At 43.1% G+C, this 24,637-nt stretch overlaps 1 protein-coding gene across 1 annotated transcript in view; it reads left to right on the top strand.

Annotated features, from left to right (window-relative positions):
- The window catches only part of ESRRB (estrogen related receptor beta), an 87,939-nt gene that overhangs the window by 25,463 nt on the left and 37,839 nt on the right, over positions 1–24,637 (top strand). The window contains exon 2 of the mRNA XM_040601382.1: positions 17,546–17,955. Within this exon, the coding sequence (XP_040457316.1) occupies positions 17,546–17,955 (410 nt within the window). The remainder of the gene's footprint in view (positions 1–17,545; positions 17,956–24,637) is intronic.

Here is a 24,637-nt window from a genome sequence, read left to right on the forward strand (position 1 = left end):
GGGGAGGATGGGAAGAAATGGCTTGACAGAGAAGAGTCGTGGAGTTAAACAAGATCCTGGACATGATATTCCTGCAGTGGTTCCCAAGAAAAAAAGGGAAGAGAGAGGATTGATTGATTGATGGCCTTGCAGAAGCTATGGAGAACAAAGTGAACCTCAAATGAGATTTAACCCTTTCTTCCCACACAAACAGTGCTGTTTATTCAGAACTGTTCTTTCTTTTTTCATTCCTTCATCCTGCTCCATGGGCTGATGCCTGAAGCAGACGCTAACATTGCAGAAGTAATAGTACGTTTTTGCCCTGGTAGGTGATCCACACTATCAAAACTTTCCAGGACTGATCCAGCTCAAAGTAAAGTGTTAAACCACATGTCTCTCCTTTCCTTGTTAACTTCCTGAAATAGAAAAAAAACTGTTAAAAAGAAAGAAACAGACCAGCACAGCTGGTGTTTGCAGTGGGACAGTGAAAGCAGTGTTTTGCTGCAGGTGATATGTAAAAGCCTACGCTGGGGATCACTAGGCTTAGCAGAGTAGGTATGTATATCTACTGCCTGCTTTATAGCTAACCTTCACTCTTCAGATGCCTTATTCCTGTATGATATGTATTTGGGGTTGTGTATTCTGTATGATCTAACAGTTATGGAGGAGAAAAGAAACTCTCCAGATTTCCCCCAGCCCCTTGTAACTAAAGGATTACTTAATTTAAGAAATTGTTAAAGTAAATGGGGGAGTAAGTCATCTTAGATTCTGTTGGGTGCTATAGAAATACTCAAGATAGAAGTAAATATTTAATTTGAAAGTGTAATTAGTAAGCTGTTAAATACAAAATGTTTGCTGTGTTAATTCAGTTTTATGGCTGAGGTGTTACACACACAGATGTCAGAAAACTCCAAGTTCTGCCTCCTTCAGTTGCAATATTGTATTCCCCTTGCAACTGGGTAGTATTTCCACTTGCCCCGAGTATAGTGTTCAGGACTTGCTGCCTAAATTTTGTAAATCGGTACAATTCCATTTATTGCAGGGAAGCTTTACTGGTTTATACCCAGTTTGGCCATTAATACAATGTCTGACTTAAGATTTTCAAACGGAGGCTCCTAAACTGTGTTTGCAAGGTACTTAGAAGATGCACATGTGATTGCAAAGGCACTCATGGACACAGATGACTAATATAGTTGCACCTACGTGTTTATGAATGAAGTTGACTGAGCCATTTTTTTGCAGTAAAAGTGCATTTTGTAGTTGCCAGTCAGTATTTGTGTTTGAGTGTATGACTATCTCTGTGCAGTGCTACATTTTAGGTGGAGTTACATCAAATTTCCAGACTTGAGTATATTGCAGAATGTTTGGTCTTTTTATGATACATGTTTCCATTCCATTTCTTGAGTAAAAAATCAGCCGAGACCACAGCTGCACAGACGGCACAATGTATTCAGAGAAGGTTTGAGTCCCTTCCACTCAAACATTGCATTTTGGAAGAGGGAGCTGTCTATGCTTTCAGGAATGAGGCATCACAAAAGCAGATACCTCAGAATTGGAAGGCTTTGGCAGTGGGTCTTACTACTGTCATTGGGTATACAACTGGATATATGACTTGATTCAAATGCCTAAGCTCAGCCGCCTTCCAATAATTATTTTTGTTAGCCTTCATGCTCTGCAGATAGTACACCATATGCTTAGTTGAGGTTCCTTTTTCCACCTTCTCTGTTGAAGTGCTGAGGTCAGCAATTTTATTTCAGTAGCTTGCTCTGATGAACTTTATTTCTACACCAGCCTCCCTATCCAGACAACGCTGCACTGCAGAGCAATAATCCAATTTTACTTGATTATTAATAATTACTCTCAGCTGCTATTTTTTCAGTTGATTGATTAGAATAAACACTGCTCTGACGGGATACACCAGAATCCATAACTCCCTTCTCTACTGCTACTTCAGCTCCTGCTTCTCCAAGCATAATGTGAAGCGAGGGGGTTGTAATGCAGAGTGGCTTTTCTAAATGTGTCTTCATGCTGGCTTTTAACTAGCTGTAACCAAAACTCATTTATCTGGATTGGTGAAAGTCCACAAGCCCTGAATAATGTGTCTAGTTTGCAAGCCAGTGTTCTTGCTAAACAGGTATGTTTTCTGCTGTTCAGGTTGAAGCTGGACAAAGCGACTTCACTTTTTGTTTTGGTCTTTCAAACTGATCAAAGACTATAGGTTTGCAGGAAATTTGCTTCATATTTACAAACTTGTTTGTAAAAAAGCCCTTGTTTGACGGTTGTCTATCCCTCCAGCAGGGTTTCAGGCCATGAGTCACTTTGGAGGGATCTCATGTTGTGTTTTTGCTGTACCGAATTTGACAGTTCCCTTTTAATATTTGGAAGGAGCATATCAAAAGGCACTCTGTCAACAACTCATGGCCTGAAACTCTATCCAACAGTTCTGCAGGGACAGAGGAACTTTAAAGCGTTTGCAGATTTTTCAGGAACTTAAACACCTCAGCTAAATTATCCACACAAAAAAAATAGGAAAACAAACATTGATGTTCATGTTTGCACCAGCTTTGTGCACAGTCAGGAACAACCTCTCCCAGCACTGCAATCCAGTCTCAGTGGCTCCCTTGCTGATCCAGCCTATTTTGTACCAGATTTGCTGTGAATGCCAAGTGGTGAGCAGCACCACAGCCAGTACCTCAGGACATCAGAACAGGCAGTTCAGGTGTAGCTGGGATGCACAGTGATTTTCCTACAAAGTAGCTGCTGTTAACCCTGTGGGCTGAAACTCTCTCTGGGGAGGTTGCTGGTGCAACATGGGAGGGGTTTTGGCTCCTTGTAGACATTTTGGTTTGCAGCTTGGATTTCTTGAATTCATCCTGTTTGAGAACAGTGCTGTCTCCAGGGTGGGAAGATTGAAAATGAGAAAATTGCTTGAACATGGACAGAACTTACCTCCTCTTTGCAAGCGGGACAGTTGTCAGAGGCACCTAGAGCTTGGGCTGTTTATCTGCTTAGAATGAGTCCAAGGAAATAGATGAATTCCTATTAGGGGGATCTTTTTAGCGAGCCTTTGAATGTCACCCAGAGACAGAGATGTGTGAATGTGTTCACTGTACCTCATGATTTGTAGTAGTTGGGTACGGCCATCAATCTGTGCAGTGTGGCAGGAGAAGAGCTTATTAGTGTAAGTGGGGATTTCTGAGAAAGCCCTCTGTTGGGAAAGATTTGTTCATCTTGCTTTCCTTCTCAGGAATATTTGAAATTAAAATGTGTTTGAAGAAGGAGTAGTTCAACACTAGAAGGCAAGTCTCCAGAAATCTAGCGAAGGGCATGGGATAGCTGCACTGTTCATTCAGATAACTTGTCAGATCTTGAGGTCCAGTTCCTGCTCAGATCAATAAAAATCATGATTTAATTTCAATAGTAGTTGGATCAAGGCTTAAATGAAAGGGTAGGATACTGTCCCCAATACTTGTGATTGATTTCCACTGTAGCTACAAAATGCTGGGTAGGGTTCAGGTGGCAGAGAAGATATTTGTACTGAATTCCAACAATTTTTCCTCAGTGGATTGTAAAATGAAGTATTGTTTTGTGGCTCACGAGGTGCTAAGAAGTAGCACTCCTTGCCATGAGTGAATGAGAAAGAAGTTTCATTCAGGCTCTCATCAAAGTGCATAAAACGTCCAGGTCAATTTTTGTAAGTTGATAGGGAGCCAGGGTTTCAGAGCTTCTGATCACATGCCAGCAGTGATTTTATTGTGATGTAGAAGGAATGGGATAAAGCTTAAATGGCACCAGATGGAAAAGCAGAGCTGCGTCTCTCCAGCAGCACTCAGCTTTCAAAACAGAAGGGCTGATTTTTGGCTACGGGATGCTCCTTGACACGTGGTTAATACCTGAGTAATACAGGATGACCATTTTGTATGAGTTGCTGGCACAGTTTTCATGGGACTCCTGAATTTCCAGAACTTTTATGTAGAGTTCCACCTTTCCAGATGATTCAGATGTATTTTGTTTGCCAGTGTCTGTCTCGTACGCTGCCTGGCTAAAGAGGATGGCATGAAGTATTAATAGTTTCTGTGTACATTGGATCATACATGTTTCTGAATGTATATAAACAGAGAAAAGAGTCCTGCTGAGTAAAGCACAAGCAGGGCTGTATGGGAGATACAGGGAGTGGAGCTGCCTGAAAATAGAATCTTGTTTCGCAGAATATTAATTGTTTCAAAATGTTATTTCATCCCAAATCTGGCTGCAACCTGAAATTTTAAGCAGAGTGGAAATTCCAATAAAGTTTATTTTGAGGTAACTTCTAATATTTTGTTTCATGATGTTCTTGAAACAATGCACAGTTAGTCAGTCAAAGAGTACACGAGGCAGCACGTGACAGGCTTAAAGTGCTAGGAACAAAGTAAAATTAAGCAACTCGTTTTCTGTAGAGTTGTTTTAGAAATCTTACGGTACAAAACATTACCAAAATTGACTTAGTTCTGTAATGAAACAGAGCAACATTTTTTAACAAAATGGATTTTTGACGGAAAACTTGTGCAGTGTAACTGCAAAGGAGAATGGAAAAATGGCTTCGATAGAGGTGTGGTCAGGAGGCAGTTGGTGTGTGAAATAGCACCTAGGGAGATGGAGGTAGGATTAGGCACTATTAGAGATAAGGTTATTGTGTAGACTGGGTCACAGGGGAGTGGGCTTAAAGTACAGTTAGATGTAGGAGGAGGTCAGAATTGCTCTGTATAATTCAGACAGATTTGTGAAGCCAATGTTTTATTCCTCTGGCTAGCTTGCATGCAGAGAAACGCTACTCACACTACTTCGGCAAGTCTGAGCTGCAGCGCTGAAGAAAGAGGTTCAAATTCTGCTGATAATCTGGAGTGGAGGCCATCATGTGAGCACAGGGTTCATCTGTCCATCGTTCTGTTCGGCACACTCGTCTGCACACTTTATTCTTTCAGTCATAGTCATTCATTCAGGACCATATTCCTGCTTTTCAGCTGGGGAAGCAGTGTTCTGGAGAGCTGCAGTGACTTACTGAAGTCTACAAGAAGATTAGTGTTGAGGCTGAAATTAGGCTTTGAGACATTTTGACTGCATTTTAAGGGCTCAGTCCAGTGTACTCCACTGCCTAATGTCCTAAGTATAGAGCCAGTGACTAGGAGCCATAACATGTATATGGGTCCTTAGGCTGTGTTTGGGGCATGGATGCGTAGTGGTTGGGGAGAGAGGTGATGTCGGTGTAGAATGGTTCCCTGAAACTCTGCTCCCAAGAGTGGTCTCAGAGAAAGGATGGGCACAGACACAGATGTGGGAGGGCAACATCTACAGCACAGACCTGGCCAGATGGAGATGGGTGTGGGACACAGGCTTAGTTTGCCAAGGGCAGAGGGAACTGGGAGGCTGGGCACACAGAGCAGATGAAGTGTGAGTGTGTGGAGTTATAGATCCTGTCTTTATGCATCACATTGATCTCATTCAGTGTGTTATACTTAGCATTTTGTTTATATAATGTCAGGGTGTTACATGGGTTTGTTTATTTTTAACTCATGTATGACGGGCAGTTTCAGTCTGATGCTGTCTGGTAGTGAAATGGGAGAAATTTGTCTAGGTCTGGCAAAAGATCTTTTGTCAAAGGATCTCTGGAAATTGGGAGAAATGCATTTTCTTGATTTACATTACCTTGTCACCTGGGAGCTAAGTCCAACACAAATACACTATGCAGGAGATAGTGAAAGCACTGACCACCATTTGCATGCATTGGTAAATGGTTGTGTCATTTTGTGAGATGTTATATTTCATTGAGGATTTTAGGTGGGAAAAGAAAAGGGGCCAAGGTGTATTCTGTATCGTGCAGTAGGAGCCTGGTGCAACGACAGCCACCTGGTGAAGAATATCACATGACCAGAAGAGCTTGGGAATAGAAGCTGTCTCACAACTGTATAGTCATGCCTGGCCTCACTGCTGATGGCCACTCACTGACTTGCTATTTGTGCTGTGTTTCCGATCGTGTACATGGTTTGAGTGGAACCAGATTTGGCAGAGGATTCCCTGATGTAAACAGGGTGCTGAATTAATAGAGATCAACACCTGCCAAAGATCCATCTCTTGCCAACACCTCTGGATTGCTGTATCACCACCAGGTTCCCTAAAGGCAGCCACATTTCCCATTATACTGAAGAATCCAGCAAGGACTAAAAGTGTTTCCTTCCTGCAGGTTTACACACAGCAAAGGGCCTACTGAACCCCAGTGGAGCTAGGTTCCAGAACTTGCTTTAGAAATGACCCTGTTTGCCCTGATGGGTTTGCAGTGCTCACTGCTGGCTTGTCACTAGACATTGATTTCCATTTCCCATCGCTCTGAACTCCTGCATGTCTCACAGTGAGCTCAGTCTGTCAGCTATGAGCTGTTGGGGTGTCCACTGGAGGGAATATCTTTAGTTTTCAGGACGTCCCACCGTCAAAATATTTGGCAAAGCTGTGTTATAAATGGATTGTGCTTCTGCCTATCCCTACCCCTTGTCCAGGTTGCTCACACATTCTGTTCTGCACACGTCTGTACCCAGTAGTGCCTGTCCATCCATCTCCTCTTTCTGTGCATCTAATGGAGGTTGGTAATCCCGTTAGGTGCTTGCAGCAGGCGCTGCCGAATTTGCTTGCAAACGCCTGTGCCAGGTCGAGTGTCATTGCCAGCAGCACTCTTGGCGGGATGAAGGTTGCATTAGTGAACAGTAATTGAAATGCAAAATAACATTTTGATCGAGCGAGCAGGCTGTTTATTTATCAGATCAATAGCCAAAATGCCCCATCTGGAGAAGTCAGCGTGATAATAAGTGATAGCATTCCAAGGGCAAAGGGAACAAGCGCAGCGGGGAGGACATGCCGGCAGGGTGAGCTGGTTTGGGTTGGGTCACACCGGGCCATCGGTTGCTGAAACTTGCTTCTTTTTGGGTCCCTTCTTTGAAGAGGGCAACCAAACCCCGTCCTAGTAGTATCTGCGAAGGGTTCCAGACCTCTGGATGGAAAGCAAACAGTTCTAAAATACAAGGTCAGACAGAGTGCAGACATATGTAAAATCATGTGAGGTCTTCTCCCTCTCATGCTCTGCTAGGTGGCGAGCTGTGACTCAAGATGCAGACTGCAGATGATGTAGCACAGTTAGGCAGTGGGTTTTTTTGGTTGTTTGTTTTTGCTTTAGTGCATTATGTTTGCTATAAAGGTCTGAACACTCACAGTGATTATCTGGAAATATGAAGTCATAGTTTGGCTTCGTAGTGAAGCTGCTGGAACGATTTTTAGGTGCATCCACATAATGAGGAAAGGGGAGATGTGGGAGGGTGTGTTCAGGAAAGGGGGTTTGTGTATTTGCACAATAAATATATGTATGCGTACCTGCTATATGCAGATATGCTGTGAAATAAAGCTGTGTAACATATACGTTTATCTCAGAAAGGTTCTATATGAGAGTGTACAAGCAGCTGTATAGCTTCTTTGTGGGTGCCTTACTGCCCGTCTGCTTTGTTGTGTCTGTTCGCTTCTGCTTGTCCATTAGTAGGGATGCTGAAAATAGGAAACAGGAAGGGAAACTGAGGTTAAAGATCTTGGAAGCTTGCATTTTTTGCTTTCATGTCCCAAAATAATAATGAGGGAAAGTGAAAAGTTTCTGGGGTGAGGAGATGATCTAGTCACCATGACAGAAAGGAATCTTTTTGTGGATTATTTTTGGTAAGCATGTTTAGGTAATTTTTCAAACAGTGATTCCCATTTGGGAGGAAGGTGAAGGTGATTTAAAAGTATTTTGCTTTAGAATTTGTTTGGAGCGGCTTGGTGGTTTTTTTATCTAGAGAAATGCATGTGCAAGTTACACAGAGTGTTGGGAAAAATTACGTGCTCGTTCTGTTATACTGTTTTCAATCTGAAGAGTGGTTTGTTGGCCATGGGCTCCTTCTCATCTCATCGTTCAGGCAAGTAAGAAAGCAGGACACTGGGGCATCAGGTAGGGCAGGGCTTTAGTGGACTGGAAGCTACTTTGTCGGTCAAAGGAAATGGGGACAAACGGTTGGGAAGATGTATGAATGAAGTGGATTTAGAACGAATCATTAGGGTTTGAAGCTGGAATTTGGGTCAGCTCCATCTGGCTACTTAATGTAAACAGGGTGTGTAGTAAGAGATCTGCTAAATACCTACCAAAGATGGGATTTTAAAGATTCAGCAAAACTGAACCTAGAGGTTATCTTAAATAGGTTGCTAAAGATAATCCTGTATGTTACAGAAATCTAAGGTGCGCAGAAGGAAGCTGGGTGTTCCCACGTATCACCTATTTTCCTCAAACCTGTGTTCATTAGCTTGAGAGGAGCCTGGTCTTCAGTTACCTCTCTCACGTACTGCCTTTCTCTGCTTGTTCAAGTGCTGTATCTCAGCCTCACTGTGTAGCACAGGTTTCTTGTCTGTCCTTGACCCTATGCTCTTGTGCCTCCATTCTCATTGACAGCCTAACTCACTCCTGCTTCTGCACTTTTTCAGTGATTCTGGGACATCTCCCCTAAGCCAGATCCAGTGTTTTCTCTCACACTGTTACCTTGCTTTGCTACCGTATCATCTTAGAAATGCTTTCCAGAGAGTCAGGGAGAAAAAAAGATTTCAAACTGAAAAGCACTAATTGCCCATTGTTATTTTCTGTGCTGTAATTTATGTGGAACTAATTTCAGTCAGTTTTTCAGGATCTGTCTCGTTTTGAGTAATGTTTCTAATGATGTGGCACTTAATTATAGATTTCTCAGAGAGCTACAGGTGGAATCTAGGCAAAGCCCATCTATTCTGTCTGGATTGTCTTGGCAAGGGTGGCAGAAAGAAGCAGAGTCCCACTACAACTGTAAATTTTGAAGTGTAAGAAACAGAAACCCTCCAAAAAAAAAATAATTAACAGATCAAACTCGGAGAATTCCTAAATGCATCCAAATTGGAGAACACACAAGTTCAGATTTTGTCTGGATAAACCTACAGTGTCCTTTCAGTAAACCAGTATTCATAAAGAAATATTAATGCTTAAGTCTCTCTTCACATTTGTTTCTAAGATTATGTCCTTCATTTGTAAGTATCTCCCATCCCAACTCCTTTCTCAAACACTTAGAGGAATTAAGCAATACCTCTGGGTCTCTCTTTTTTTCCTGCCATGAATTGTAGGCAAGGTTGAAGGGAGGGGTGCCTTCAATGAGCATCTTGAAATGCAAGGAAGTGCAGGCTGAAGAATTTGTACTGGTGACAGTTTTCTTTCAGAAATGCTAAGAGGGTACTGAGTGAAAGAAAGGTCTATGTGAGATGAGATGAGGTATCAGGCTGGGATGCGAAAATAAATGTGATATGAATGACAGTGCTGGAGGTTTTGCTTTCCTTGCCCAGATGAAATGGTGGAAGCAAAGTTCTGGTGTACAAGTGTTTGAAGTGTGCTTTACTGAACATGTTCTTGTATGGGTCTCATTCACAAGTGTCTGAAGGACACTGAAGGAACTAAGAGAGATATAGATTATAAGTGTCCTAGATAGGCAGGGTATAAAGAAAGACATTCAAGAAGGTCTAGCCTGAGCATTTCAACAGGGATTGAGTTGCAGCTTTGCTGTATGCAGGCAAAATTGTTGAACTGCTGTGAGCAGTCTTCCAGATGTAGAAACAGTGGGAGAAGAAGTGAAACACAGAAAGATAACATAGTGGGGAAAGGGTGGTGGTAGAATTTGGAGAAATAGTGAGCAGCAATTCAATCCTGGTCCTTGTTTTGCTCTGATACCAACCGTAAGTATAAGCAAGAAGCATTAGCTCAAGTGCTAAAGCAATTCACTCTGGAGGGAATGCTAGTAGTACACCAGAGGGCAAGGTACCTTCAAAAGGTGATGCCTTAATAAGAAAGTGAACTGATAATATATATCACACCTCCACATTAATTGTCATTTCATCTGTGTAATACTTCTTACCATTTACTAACAACAGTGTCATCCTAAGGGTGAAGAGAAATTACAAGAATGAGGAGAAGGATGAAGACTAGTAGGAAATCCATAATGTCTTTGCCCATGAGAAGCCTTTTTTATTTATTAAGCAGCCTCCAGAGAGTTTGCTGCAGCAGCTTTCATCAGCATGAGCTGACTTGGGCTAGAGAAGATCTGCCGATATGTAACTGTGCTCTGGTTACGCAATGGGTCAAAGGGATAAAATATCTCTTGGGCATTAGACAAGCAAATACTTTGTGTAAGAGCCAGAATATGAGCACTTGCTGTCTTCATCTCCTTAGCTTGCAGAATAGGCCCGCTTGGGCCTCTGTCTTTCCTGCTGTGCAAGGAGTATGTTCTTCCAGTCTACATGGCAGAACTGGTCTCATCCAGTGGCACACTCCAGTAGATCTCATACAACGCAGTTCTCTTCAGGAATACCAGGGGAACCGATCCCTGGAGACAGGCCTTTAGATAGACTTTTGCAGTTGGGGAGCTGTGGGACTTTGTTGACTTCCTTACATATTTTCATTTTAGCTTCTTTAACCTCCTAACTCAGAAGTTCTTCCCCTGACCCACCGTAAAGTTATAAAGCAAATAAAAAAACCCCTACATCTCCCTTCAGAGCAAGGGTTAAAGGCAGGGCAAGTGCAATGCATTTTTGCAAAATAAGCCAGGTCCACATGCCCAGCAAAGCCAAAAGCAACAGAAAATATTTGTAACTGAATTAGGATGGTGTAACTCTTTTAGAATAAAATGCTGATGGTTAGACCTTGTTACAACCTGGCAGTCCAGGTTTGTGAACTACAGGTTGGTATTCATGCTGTGGAGTAGAAGTCACACAACGCTTTCCACTCCAAATTAAAGAGCAAGCTCATTGGCCTTTTACTAAGCTATGGTTTGTTTGTTCCAAAGACAAGTATGTTGTATTTGTGTGGGTGTATGAGGCCGAATGGCTTGCAAACAGGCTGTCTGGGGTCTGCCCATACTCTGCAGAATAGAAGTATAACCCACACAAGCCAAAGGGAGCCGCCACTGGCAAACATGACAAAACTCTTAGAAATCCTATCTGCACACCAGAGAAAAATGTCCTGTTACTCTTGGACTGTTGTGTGGAGAAGAGCTGTCAGTAAAGATGAGGAATGTCTAGATAATGTCTCTAATTTTGAGTCCATATTGAGTAGAAGAGCAGGAGAAACCAATGAGTGTGGTCATCCCTTGTCTCCCTAGCACCATGGCGGTGGTCCTGGAAGCAGAGAGGCAGGGATGGGAGCACGTGTGTGAGCTGTCCATGGTAAGAGCAGGTCACCCAACAGGTGTGGACATCTCAGCTCCGTGACATTAACTCTTTGGATATGTGACCTAACATTACACTGGCTGTTATAGCAGCTATCACGTGTAGCCTGCCACTTGAGAAACATTATTTATTTCTGTCTCCTGTATCTAAAAAAAAGCCACCTGACAAAATCTGGCTTGTTACTGGAGCTGCAGCCAGCGTTTGAGAAGCTGATCTATGCGCTTTGTCAGCCAGCTGTGGGTTGCAAAGCTCTCTCATGGGGCCCACAAAGGACACAAAGTCTGTGTTGCCCAAATGGCATCAGAGCATGTTATACACATCTCATTTACACATGCAGTGAAGGTTTATGTAATCTGGGCTAACAAATACTGATAGCAAAAATAGGCCTGTACTGGAGAAGAGGTTGGATGTTTTATCTCTGTTTAAATCATTGTGGTTTTGCAGATCAAAGCTTCTTTGCTTTTTCACGGTTGGCTTAAAAATGTCTGTGCAATCCAAAGTGTGCTTTTGTCACAAGCTGGGACCTGAAGTGAGCAGGTTTATACTGACAGTCTTCTCAGGTTTTGTGAGTAAAACTTGAACCTACTGTGAGACCTCCCTATTATGAACCTCAGGACTAAGGTGCAGCTCAACAAGCAGAGCCATGGGGCACCTGGAAGTTACAAGCTATACAGGCATCTCGCCTGCAGAAGTTTTCAATTTTATGGTAGACCTTAAAAAGGACTTTAAAGAATCAAGATTTTGTTCTGTCTGGAATCCACATCCAGCTCTGAGAAACACCCAAAAAGGCCCATTTCTGATCTTTTACATTTCTCCTTGTGCCCATGATAGAGAAGGTTTTGCCTGAGGAGGGCCTGAGTGTTCTCTGTCTCTCAGCTGATACTAGTCCTACGCTATATTTCAGCATTCGTTTTAATTACTATTTCAGTCTTACTGTTGGAAATCTCCAACATGTTGGACTGGTGAGTTTGCGATTTTATCAAAAAATACTGGTGAAGGGACTGGTCTACATGGCAGATCTTCTGATGCCTATTCCTCACCTTCCTCCAGGAAACTGGAATATAGCACTGAACTATCCTTGCCTTTCCTATTGAAGATCACGTAATGAGGATCAGCCACTAGTGAAGATCAGCAGTGTTGCCTCTAAACTTTCCTTGATCCAACTTGGAATAGGGAGTGCTGCATGGAGAAGGTACAGGGTCAACTACTTGGGTTTGCATCAGCACTTAGGTGTTCAGATGGTATTAAATTACTGAATTGTGGATGTCTTCAAGCTGACACAGAACTGTTCTGGTGGGGAAAAGTTACCTTCTGTTACATAACTGCATATTGTTCCGGCTGTCTTGCTAAGCAGGTGTGAATGGTGGGCCTCGTTTTTTCTGTTGAGTCAGATGAAGATTTGTAGATAAAGAGTAATAAATTCTTGTCATTTTCATATCCAGAAGTGGGGTAAAGAGGTGGATGTAGCTACAAATGACTATTTCTGGCAAAACCAACACCAAAGGATGTGCAATAAAATTGTCTTATCTGCATCAATCTCAAACTTGTAGGCCTTGAAGTTTAAAAGAAAACAAATGGGCAATATTTTCTGCCTTGATTTTGTAACACTAATCTTTTGTCCCTTTCTGTCCTGTCCATCTAGCAGTCTTTCCCTCTTGTATTATTGCTGTTGTTCTCAAGAGAGAATTAAACTCACAAGCAGCCCAGCCATTACAGATAAATAGCAAAAGACAAAAGGCTGGAGAAGGATTGGAGAAACTTGTAACATTAACCCAACAGCACTGCCCGAGGGAGATAACACTAATGGATACAAACCTAATGTGCAATCTCGACTTGGTCTAAACCTGCATATTTACATCCAGAATCACAGAGATCGGAGCATGCTTGTCTGAGGGCTGTTACAGGCACGTAAAGGCTAACAACGTTGTTAGTGATAAACAGCAGCGGGTTTATGAAACAGGAGTACAGCAGACAATAACCTTTCTTGATACAATTAGATAATTAGTGGGTAAAAGGGATGCGGTGGATAGACTGTCTCTGGACCATGCATAGGCTTTTGACACAAAGCTGTGCAAGATCTTATTAGGGAAATTAGATCAAATTGGTTTTGATACAAATCCTGTGAAATGAATCATGGATTAGCTGACAGAGTGTAAACAGAAGGGTTAGAGACATTCTTTATCCTCCTGCAAAGGTGGTGTCCAAAAGGGCAGTGTTTTGGTTTTAAATATTCATTAGTGACCTGGAGGTAAATGTAAAAGGCATAGTTCTCAGATTTACAGTTGACAGAACTGTAAGAAAGATACTAGAAAAAAATCAAAGTAGAAAAAAGAAGAGCTAGACTGAAAAAATGAGCATTATTAACAGGCTTCGGTAAAACAACTGGCAATTAGCAGTGTGTGGTTTAAAGATGATACTGGATCTACTTTGGAACAAGGAGAATCTCCAAATTTCATGTTGTGCAGAGCACGGTGGCAAAAGCAGCTTATGTTCAGAGAGGTCCCAGTGAGACAGTGGCTATCAAATGATGTGAGCTGATGTGCAACCTGATGTCTGGCAAAGCTAGTGCTCAGTTGGTCCATATGGTTGCCCGGCTGCGTGCTTTCCAGGGTGGCTCTCCCCTGTAGTGCTGTGGTGTTGCACACTTCACAATTCGGGGCACCTTGCTGCAAGAGAGACCCAGGCAAGTTGGAATAAATCCAAGAAAGGGCCACAAAGATGCTAAAGGGATTAGAGGGAATGACCTATGATGAGGAAAGGTGAAAAGAACGAAATGTTTAGAATCTCTAAGCCTGTTACATGGGCACAGAAATAGTAACGGAGTTTCCTGTGCCAGCAAGGAGGATAGTTAGATCAAGTCTCTCTCCTTTTACATTCCTATTAAGGTAACTAGAGCTGAGCAAAATGGCTGTTCATCACTTTGAACTCTTTGCAAAAAACATTTAGTGTTCTTCTTGAAGTTCAAGATGTTTTTCAGTGCCAGGGGACACCCTGAGTCTGTTTAAAAATCACTGTGGAATCTCTATGACACTTGCAGAAAGTCAGAGCTGGTGAGACTTAGCTCAGTGTGGGCTGCCCAGCAATAATCAACTGTGCAAGTTGTACCAGAGGCCAGAAAAGAAAACCACAAGCTCTGGAATGGCTAGTCACCTTAGCTGTGGTCTTTGATCTGTCTTGGTGTTAAGGACTTCTGCTTCCAAAGCATGCATTCACATCTAACCAGAACTTCCATGTATTATTGTCTCCGGGAAAAGAACAGGAGCATCCTCAGCTGTAAGAGTGTAGGCGCTTTGTGGCTCTCCATGATTTACCATCAGTCACTGTTTGCTTGCCTTGGGAAGGAAGGCTCCTTAATGGAGGTTGAGTTGAGAAGTGAATTGGTCCTAGGAGACTGCTCTCCTCTTTTTTTCTTTCTTATTTTGTTTTTGCAGTGGAGGGAAATACCTCATTGGGTCAGTCCTCTTTGTGGTCCTCTGAATTTTGGGTTTTTTTAAGAGACAGAAGCTGGTATTTGAACTCTGCTGACTATTATCTGACAGTACAGCTCACCTCCTTGTCATGCCTTTTTCATAGTGTTGTCTTCTGTCTGCCTTTAACATTACAATTCCAGCTCCTTTTACTGTGGAGCTCCTCAATGCAGAACAGTGCTTTATGGTGGTTTTGCCTTCCGTTTTGACATTAACCTCATGTTACCATGCCCAATGATTTTCAGATTTTTACTACAATTGCACTTCTCAGGTAGGAAAAGGTTCCAGAATCTGGCCAGCACAGCAGCTTGCAGCTTTCAGCGTTGCTGTGAGATGGTAAGATCTGGTCTCAGCTAGCAAAGCTTCCTCCTCCTCCACACAGTCAGCTGGCATTATACCAGGAGATCTGCAATCTGTCTAGGTGCCCTGTGGGATTAAAGATGAATGCACCTGCAGCAATTATTCCTGTAACTGCTCCATGGCCTGTAGTCCCTTGTGATCCTCTGGGCAAAGCATGGGCATTCATCAACTCATCACGCTGTCTCTGAGAAGGACCAAACTCTGGATTCCTCTCAGGTAACACCAGGCAAAGCATCTGAGGAACGTGAGACGCCTGCCCATACTCTCAAGGTCAACAGTCTTGCCAAATAACAAACTTGGCTGATCGATCCCAGACATAGGAGATGAGGTCAAACATTGAGGATGAAACAGAGAAGGGAAAATTAAGAATTACTTGGGTCAAATGAGATCATAAGGATGCAGAACTGTGAAGTTGCTGCATATCAAACATCTACATTCAGATCAACAGATACACAGATGTGGTATATATACGTGTGCAATCCAGCCTTGCTGTATCACAGAATGTTTTGTCCTGTCCTCTGATGGGTTTGACCTCTTGGCAGAAGGAGTTGCCACAAATACCAGGTAAATAGGCTGAAACTGAAATAGAAATAGAAATTGTCCACATGACCATGGTATGGTAACTTTAAACCAGCAGAGCTTCCAAGAAGAAAAGCATCCCCAGTCAGAATTCTTTGGATGTGTCATCAGGAAAATGCATGTGTTTAGGTTTTCTTAAAAGCCTTTGACAAATTACTGTGCCATAGGGAAAATTTAACCTCTCAGGTTAATACTATTATCAATTAAAAAGTGTCTGAGACACAAACGAAGGGGTAAACATACCCTAACCAGAAAAGAAAGAGAAGTCAATTTTCAGCATGATAAAGGTTAACATGAATCGCCCACAAAGATCAGTGTTGTGGTGTTTGATCCATGTGTTAATGATCTGGGAAGCAAGTAAACAATGAGACTCTGCAGATGACATCAAATTATCAAGGAAGACTGAAGAACTCCAGAGGATCCTAATAAAGCTGGGTGCATGGACAGCCCATGGATAGATGAAATACACTGTTGACTATTGCAAAACGTTGCCCACCAGAAGGCATTAATTTGATTTTTCATAAATCTTAATGGATTCTAAATTAACTGTGCAACTCAGGGAAAGATCTGAGGATTGTAATAAGTAACTTGCTGATATTCTCTGCTGAAGAAATGGTAACAATATGTATTTTAATTTAAAGAGAAAAAAGCAAACATTGTAAGCAGTTATATAATAGATAGGCTGAAAATAACATTGAAAATATGGTAACGTCAGTAGGTAATTGATAGCGTGCCTTTGTCTTGACTACTGTCCAGACCTTCAGCTGGAGAAGTGATGGAGCAGTGCCAGTTTCATGCTGCTGAGTAGCTGGCTCATTGAACTCTGTTCTGGACTGAACAGAAATAGCCAGACTAGAGGAAGTTCAGAGATGGGTGATGAAGCAGATAAGAGGTCTGCAGAAACTTCTGCGTGAAGAACAATTATATAGATAATGAAGAGCTGAAAGAGAAGAACATGGCAAAAGTACATTTCCTGAGAAGGAGAGTCAGGAGATGTTCAGGGAGCCTGAAAGGCTGCAAACACAGGCAATAAAAGTGGGATTTTTTGTTTTTTCATACACTGCACAAGTAATTGCTGGAACTCATTGCCATGATATCATAAAAATCAGTAGTGTTATTATATTCAATACTAAATTATATATTAAAACAATCTGTGAGTAGAAGAAGTAAGAAAAGCTTGAAAATGTGGTAAAGATGCAGTCCTTTACCATATATTTAAGAGCATAACCTTCTCTCTAAGAAATGGGAACTTGAGAGAAGAATCTCCATGCAAAAGCCCTTTACTGGTAAATAGAAGGAAGATTAAGGTTTAAGATTCAGCTGGATGAAAACTTTTATCAGATTATTTTCCTTCAGTTTCTAAGCCCTCCTTTTACTGATGATAGTGAAGTGGGGGGAGAAAAGGAATCCAACATGAAAATTAATCAAAGACTTCGGATTACAAACGATAATCTGTTTTGAGCAGGTCCTTTCTGCAGCGTCTGCTAGTGAACTTTTTCCTTAGAGCCAAGGCAGCACATCCTGAACTAACCAAACATCTTCTTCACCTGGCATGCCACAGACAGGTTCATTTCTTCCTGCTGCCCCAGGAGTAGATTGTGCCTCATCAGCACTGATGCCCCCTCCCAGCACTGCAGCCTGTGAACAACCTGAAATTATGATTTACATGAGTAGCCTTGTCTTTATTCCAGTGTGAGTTTGTGAGGAGTAGGCAGACTGTTCTTAGTGAGTTGTACTGATACTCCTGAAGGAGAAGGACCTGGGTGGGGTTGAACTGCCTGAGCCAACTGGAGTTGGACTGAGGTGGCAAAAGGAGGGCTCTCTTGACCAACCTGAAGCTGGGTTTGGCCAGAAAGCCACTGAGTGCCTTTGCTCTCTCCCCGCAGGCTGCTCGGCAGAATGGCCACGGAGGAGCGGCACCTCTCCTCCAGCTGTGGGTCCTTCATCAAGACCGAGCCCTCCAGCCCATCTTCTGGCATCGACGCCATCAGCCACCACAGCCCAAGTGGCTCCTCCGACGCTAGCGGTGGCTACGGCATCGCCATGGGCGGCCACCCCAATGGCCTAGACTCACCACCCATGTTCAATGGCACGGGGATTGGTGGTGGCTCCTGCCGTAAGCGTTATGATGACTGCGCCAGCGCCATCATGGAGGACTCGCCCACCAAGTGCGAGTACATGCTCAATGCAATCCCCAAGCGGCTGTGCCTGGTGTGCGGGGACATTGCTTCTGGGTACCACTACGGCGTGGCTTCCTGTGAGGCGTGCAAAGCCTTCTTCAAGAGGACTATTCAAGGTATGGTGGGAAGGGAGGGAAACTGAGATGTTCCAGACGTTGCTGAGATTGCAGTGTTTCCATATCATAGAAAAGTGGGAAAGGAAGGGTGAATGTAATGCACCTAATCCTCCATCCTTTTGTGTGCTTCCTCTCCCCTCCTGCTCCACTCTGGTACTTCGAAATCAACCTAGACATGAAGTTAGGCTTTGTGGTGGTAGGAACCTTTGCCAAGTTCCTAACCTGGCTGGCTACTAGATCTGGGTGTCTGGCCTAGTGGATCTTCCAGCCCCTGCTAGTGGCACTGATACCCTGATAATGTGGCTGCTAGTGGAGTGAGGCCTGGAACAGAAATGCTTTGCGCTCTGCAGGTGTTTTTAAGGCCCATTTGAAGAGTAGATGATGCTGCCTAGAGATGGCATCCCTTTAGAGATGTCTGCACCTTGAGGTGAAAGTTCCAGCATTACAGGAGTAGAGAGGTTCTCATTCTGCTTGGCCAGTACTAATTTGTGGCCATGGACTCCATACAGACCTCACCAAAAAGCTGGACAGGGCACTTGGATGAGAGTCAATCCAGTGTTCCTCTTTTTCCCAGTTCCACCAACCCTTTTAATTAAGATGCAACTTCTTTGAAAGAAGGTAAAAAATGCAGGCACTGAAGGAGATAGATAGATAGATACCCAGGTTTTGTCAGTCTTACTAAGGATGAGACATTCCTCAGGTGATTTTGAAAACCTCAGTACATGTATGTGTAGATGAATTGCAGTGCATTGCTCCTGCATGTACAACTCACATATGAGGTGTATGGCTGCGTCCTGACTACCAGAAGTATGCCGCAGATGTGCACACACGCAGGTACAGCAGTATAACCAGAAGTGCGAGTGCATCCAGGCAAGCTCCAGTACCCGTGGGTGCTTGGGTGTGCTTACATAACCAGAGCTTGTGTGTGCAAACGTGCCTGGATGTACAGATAGTCCCTTTATTTTCTGCACTAACTAGCAAAAGGGCAGGATCATTCCCCTTCCAGTGGAAAGTGTATTGAGTTTACCCAGCTATGGTGGGTTGTCTGGAGACAGATGTCGAGTGAGCAAGCAGCTGTATGTGTGCTTTGTTGTTGGCTGGGGTCAATCCGCAACACCAGCACTTCCTTGTCTCCTGTGAAATGAAAGAAATGCACACATGGGTAGAGCACTCATTTTATATTTATTCATTGAATGGGCCTGATTGTACTTTGTCACTGGGGGTGTTCAACTCTGGAGCGGACAGAGCAGTATAGGGTGCAGTTCAGCCCAGGTCTCTGCAGTGTTCGTTATTTCTAGCTTAATTTCTTAGATTCTGTATCTCTCTCCTTACTGTTATCCAGTTGTGGGAATAATCACTCTGTATTGCCCCACAGACTCTTCCTCTTTTATTATGCCATGTGGAAAGTATGGCCATCTCTAGGGCATCGGCCTCTTCCCTGGCAGGGTTTCTGTGATTTGTAATTGCTGAATCTCCTGTGACTGAATGTGAATTTCTACTTGCTCTTCTGACTGTCGGCACAGACTCTGTCCCTCCTCCAGCACTTGGACCCGTTCCCAGTGTTCCTTTTTGGCATACTCAGGTGCTAAAGGAGGGACAGAGTAGTACTCTGAAGCAAAGCCCTAGGGGCTCCTTATATAGGAAAAGACTGAAAAACTAAGCCCTCATGGGAACAATACTGGGGCATCTCTGTGGCAGAGCAGAAGAGAGGTCTAACCTGGAAAGAGAGGAAAAGACCTAGAAGCTTTTGAAGAGTTTTCAGAGAAAATCAAAAGCAAATTATGTAAGGTGGCAGGAACCTAGAGCCTGTATTAGCCTGAGTGACATGTCAGCTGACTTAATCCTGAGAAGGGAGAGTGCTTCTCTCCAACCCCCTCTCCCCAGCACAGCCATATTCTCCCTGTGGTTCCCTAATTGATTGCCTGTTAATGTGTAACAGATAGGGGAAAGGAATAAGTGGAGGTTTTTCTTACCCTGTCATCAGCTTGGGCTAGCAACCAAGGTACCAAAATGCTTTTATTCCCAAGACTGGGTGGGTCGAGTGTGCTGTGCCCAAGGGTGAGCAATTTCAGCTGTGGAGCTGAGGGCTGAGCCCAGGGGGGATGCACAGCAAACAGGGTTTCAGAGTTTGGTTGAGTCAAGAAAATGCACCATTCCTGTGCTCTGTTGAGGTGCTTGTGATATTCAAGCACAGCCCTGGGTAAGTAGGGGAAAAGGATTTAAGGATCATGTAAAAGAGGCAGCAAATGACAAAAGCATTTCCAAAAGGTGTTCATCCTGCAGCTCTATTCGGTAGATGTGTTGAGCATCTAACTGAAGAAGCAGGGAAATCTTCGTCCAGGTTGCCTAACATTGATGTAGGGTATGCAGAAAGCATGCAGGTGTGTATATTATACAGTTGCATTCTGTGCTAGTATCAAAAGACTTGCCATGATTCTGGTATCTGGGAATGACATTGATTCAATGGTCTGAGCACAGAGATGGAGCTATGACCCCAGGATTTCCCAGATGCTTAAGATGCAGTAGGTAAATTCATCATCAGGCTTTTGTGGTCTCAGATCAGTCACTTCACTTCTCTGTGCTTGAGTATTGAAAGATGAAAAACTAATGACTATTATGAGAGTACTTAATCTGCCGGCTCTACATTTCGTAACTATATTAAACAATAGGTTTGCATGCTGCTATAAAATGGGTCTAAATCTGTCCTGGATGATTAGACTACCACAGCCCTATCTAGATACCCCTGATAATGAAGCAGAGCTTCACACTAAGTCCCCACTCCAACTACCCACCTCCCCTGCTACAAATGACTGCAGTCTGCCTGTCTTTTTTTTTTTTTTAGCTGCATTAACTCACATGAAACCTGCATGTCTTGAGGCAGGAGGATCTTGCCTTTCTGCTCCCCCTGCTACTGTTACAGCAGTGGGAATAACAGAGATACGAGCTGCAGACCTTTTTTGAGCCTGACAGCTCTGCAACTCACTTTCCCACTTAGCCAGATGAGGCCAGACTGTCCTGGACAGCCTGAGGGCTGTTGCTTTTCAAGTGATGGGGAGAAGACAGGCTGAAGCACTTGGCAGTTCTGGGTTAACAGTTGGAATTGATGATCTTAAAGGTCTTTTCCAACCTAAGTGATTCCATGATTCTATGGACATCGCTGGTTATCTCTGAGGTCACCACTATCACTCCTACTGGGAGTTTTCGATCAGTATGATATTTCCATAGAAAAGCAGAATTTTTACCAAGTCACATTTCCCCAGGAAAATTTTGATGATAGGAGAAAAATGATGTCAGGAAAATCCAAACTGTTGATTCACCTGAAACTGAATTGGAGTGTTTGCTTTTGCTGAACTGAGCCAGGATCACACAACACATCCTAACCTGTCCCACAGGTCATGGGGGGTGTGTGTGTGTGTGTGTCACACCTGTGACCTCTTTCATGTTGTGTTACATGGCCCAAGAAGGACGATCAAAGCCTGTGTGTCATTTCAGCTTTGCAGCACTGGCAATGCTTGAGATGGAAGGGTGAAAACCTGAGATGAGATGACAGCATATGCCACTGGACTGCAGGTCTTTCTCTCTGAACATGCTATTTTGAACACCAGGGCTGGACTTCCCATGCTTTGAGGCAGAGTCAGAAATTCTGAGCTGACTTGAAGTATTTTTGGTCAGCTAGCCTGTTTGGCAAAATTAAATTGTATTTCTCTATCATTGTATTGCTTTGTGGGAACTGTCCTTGGGGTCCCAATTATCTTCTAGTGGCAGTCTGCATTTACCTCCATGATGCAAGTGTCCTCCATAAAAACATGTGCTGTGGGCATCACCTGACTTTGTGAATATTGTGGAAGGTGCAATCTAGCAAAGATAGGAGAGAATCTGAGTTTCAGGCATGTTGAAGTGTGCTGCCGTTGGTGCTTAAGAGAGGTCTGATTTGAAACTGAGAATTTCATGTTAGCTGAATGTAATGGGATGGGTCTGTTACATGAAAGATAATGTGTTTTGGATGTTTCTGAATTAAAACTTTTTGAATTTATATTCCATGGAAATCCTAACTAATCTTTTAACCCAAATTTAGGACAAAGGCAAATGCTGGATTTCTTACGGGATATAAATTCTTAATCTAATTCTATCTATTCCTTCTTGTAATAGTTTGCTCCGTAGATGGAGCATTATATATCAATCAAATATATTGTCATTATCTTTTGTTCATCAGTCGTTACAACTGGTAGGTAGCTTTGCCTATTCTGAATATTAACTAATAACAGTGCTATGTAACCATATGAGTCTTTTATTATTCAACGTATTCATGGCTGTGACTACCCTTCATCTATTTTTCATCTTCAAATGGTGAAAATTAAGGCTATTTCTAAAATGACCCATTAATATAAAATAAAAGCCTAAAGCTCAGCAAAATAAATCTGAATTAAGATTTCTCTCTCTGATCTTTGTGAATCATGTCATTGTATGCTTGGAACTCGTACCCATAAGGTGATACAACAGGACTTGCAAGGAGTGATATTGGGAGAACTGGTTATTGGAGAGTTGGAGAGAAGAGACACATTTACTGTCACCTTTTGAATAGGCAGGTTGTGTATCAGGCAAAGTGCCTACATCTGTGGCTTCCCTACTTGAGTCTTGCAAGCTTCAAACTCACGGAGTGTAGCAACACAACTGCTGTGCTGGGATGTCCTTACAACAATAAGGGGCTTAAAATGTGGATAATGCGTCTCAGAAGACTTGTAGGGATTTATAACAGGCTTGTAACAAAATCCGTGGTCTTCTAGGGCTTCCTGGTTGTTGTTACAGTGGATAGAGTAGCTTTTGGGAAGGGAGGAGCAGTTCAGAGAGTCTGCTCATTTTTGTGAGCAGAAGAACATTGCTATCCACAAGATCAGCAACAGGCCTGTGAGATGAAGAAGGGAGGGTTTGTGTCCTTGCAGTAGTGGCCACAGCAGCCTATCCTTCTGTCCTGTCCTTCTGTCCTCAGAAATGTGCATGCTACTTTTCAGTTGGGAGTTCACAGCTAAACCCAGAAGATGTTCTGAGCTTTCCAAAAACCTTTGAAACTTAACCAGGGAAAGTGCAGTATTCCCTGGATCTAGTACCTGAGTGCTGCTTACTGTTCACAGCTCTAGCACTTGGATTCAGAAAACTATCTCCAGTTGAACTCAGCTCTATTAGTTTTGTGTTTTGTTTTTGCCTCAGTGCAACTGTACAGAGAACTTTGTGTAGAAGGATCTCTTCTATGGAACTTCAGTAAAGTATTTCTGATTCAGACACCCTACAGACAAACTTGCTGGCAGCAGGGAGCCCCAGGGCCCATCTTCTGTGTCCTCGTGCAAGTAGGAGGCTGATTTGAGTGAGGTTGTACGAAACATCCAAGTCCTCTTTCATGGAGCAGGAGCCAGGTGTGTGTCCCTGAGGAGGCAAACAGGGCTGGTGTTACACCTATAGCTACCCCCTTTTCCTCTTATAGCATCAAGAATCCAGGAGCCTCACATTTCTGTTTTTCGTACTGTATAAGCCACATGAAGTAAAATTTTGGTTAATCCAAGCAATAGGGCTTATCTCACCTTCTTTTCCAAAGTCTCTTTTTCCTGCAAGTGATAAACACATGTACAGTGGGGAGTGTTTTGGTTTTGTTGGGGTTTTATGTTTGTTTGGTTTTTAGGGGGTTGGTTGGTTGTGGATTTGGTTTTTTTAAAAAAATTATTATTTCCAAAAATAGGAGCCTCTACTGATACTTGTATATAATCAGGCACCTAGATCAGGGACATGTCCCTGGAAGCATAGGACAGGCCTGCTGAAAATCAGGTCGCTTACTGAAGTCCCATATAGGTTCAATAATATCTGAATCCCTTTCTTTGAAAACTGTGGCTTAAAAAACCCCCACTTGCCTCATGGAGATCATTGGAGAAATGTTGCTTTGATTTTCACAAAATACCTCTCCTCACACCAGGAACTCAGGCTATGATGCCTCAATTAGAAGGGCTAATTTAAGTGGAAGGTAATAGAGGATCCACTCCATGCGTATTATCAGTGGTCCCCGTCCCATTGCAGGAGGTCAGACTGGTGCCAGCTGAGGGCAGAGGAGCTGCTGGTCTGGCACTGCATTCACTGAGGGCTTTTCTACAGTTTTCAGATCCCTTTTCACTGAGACACCCAAATCTTTTTACCTTCAGAATCAGAGATAAAAAGGTTTCAGGACAAAAGGGTGTGGGTACTGAAATGAAAGTGTCATCAGGGTTAGTGGCTTATTGAAAAGTCGGGTTACTTTCTCCTGCAGGCTGCCCCAGTCATGAAGAACAGCTGTACCGTGGAGGCACTATACTGCCTGCCTGATGGCACCTTCCTAAGGCTACAGTATTTTGCAAGTAGTTCTTGTAAAACAAACAAAGAAAAACAAAACTCCAAAACCCCCAACCAACCAACCAAAAAAACACCCCAGCTGTGAGGGCAGTGTAACAACTTTTACAAAAAATGGGATAAAAGGACACAGTTGCACGAGCTGAGGTGCCTATGAGATGGATTTCCCTGGGAATTCCTGCTCTCGGCCCTCACCCTGCAGGGCTGGCAGGGAGGGCACCACATGGTTGGTCACAGCCGTGGCATGCTGTGACAAATCAGAAGGGTGAAAGACATGACTTGAACGTATGGAATTTGGAACTTAATAGCAGATATG

This window comes from Falco naumanni, chromosome 7 (assembly GCF_017639655.2).
Source record: "Falco naumanni isolate bFalNau1 chromosome 7, bFalNau1.pat, whole genome shotgun sequence".
Lineage (NCBI taxonomy): Eukaryota > Metazoa > Chordata > Aves > Falconiformes > Falconidae > Falco > Falco naumanni.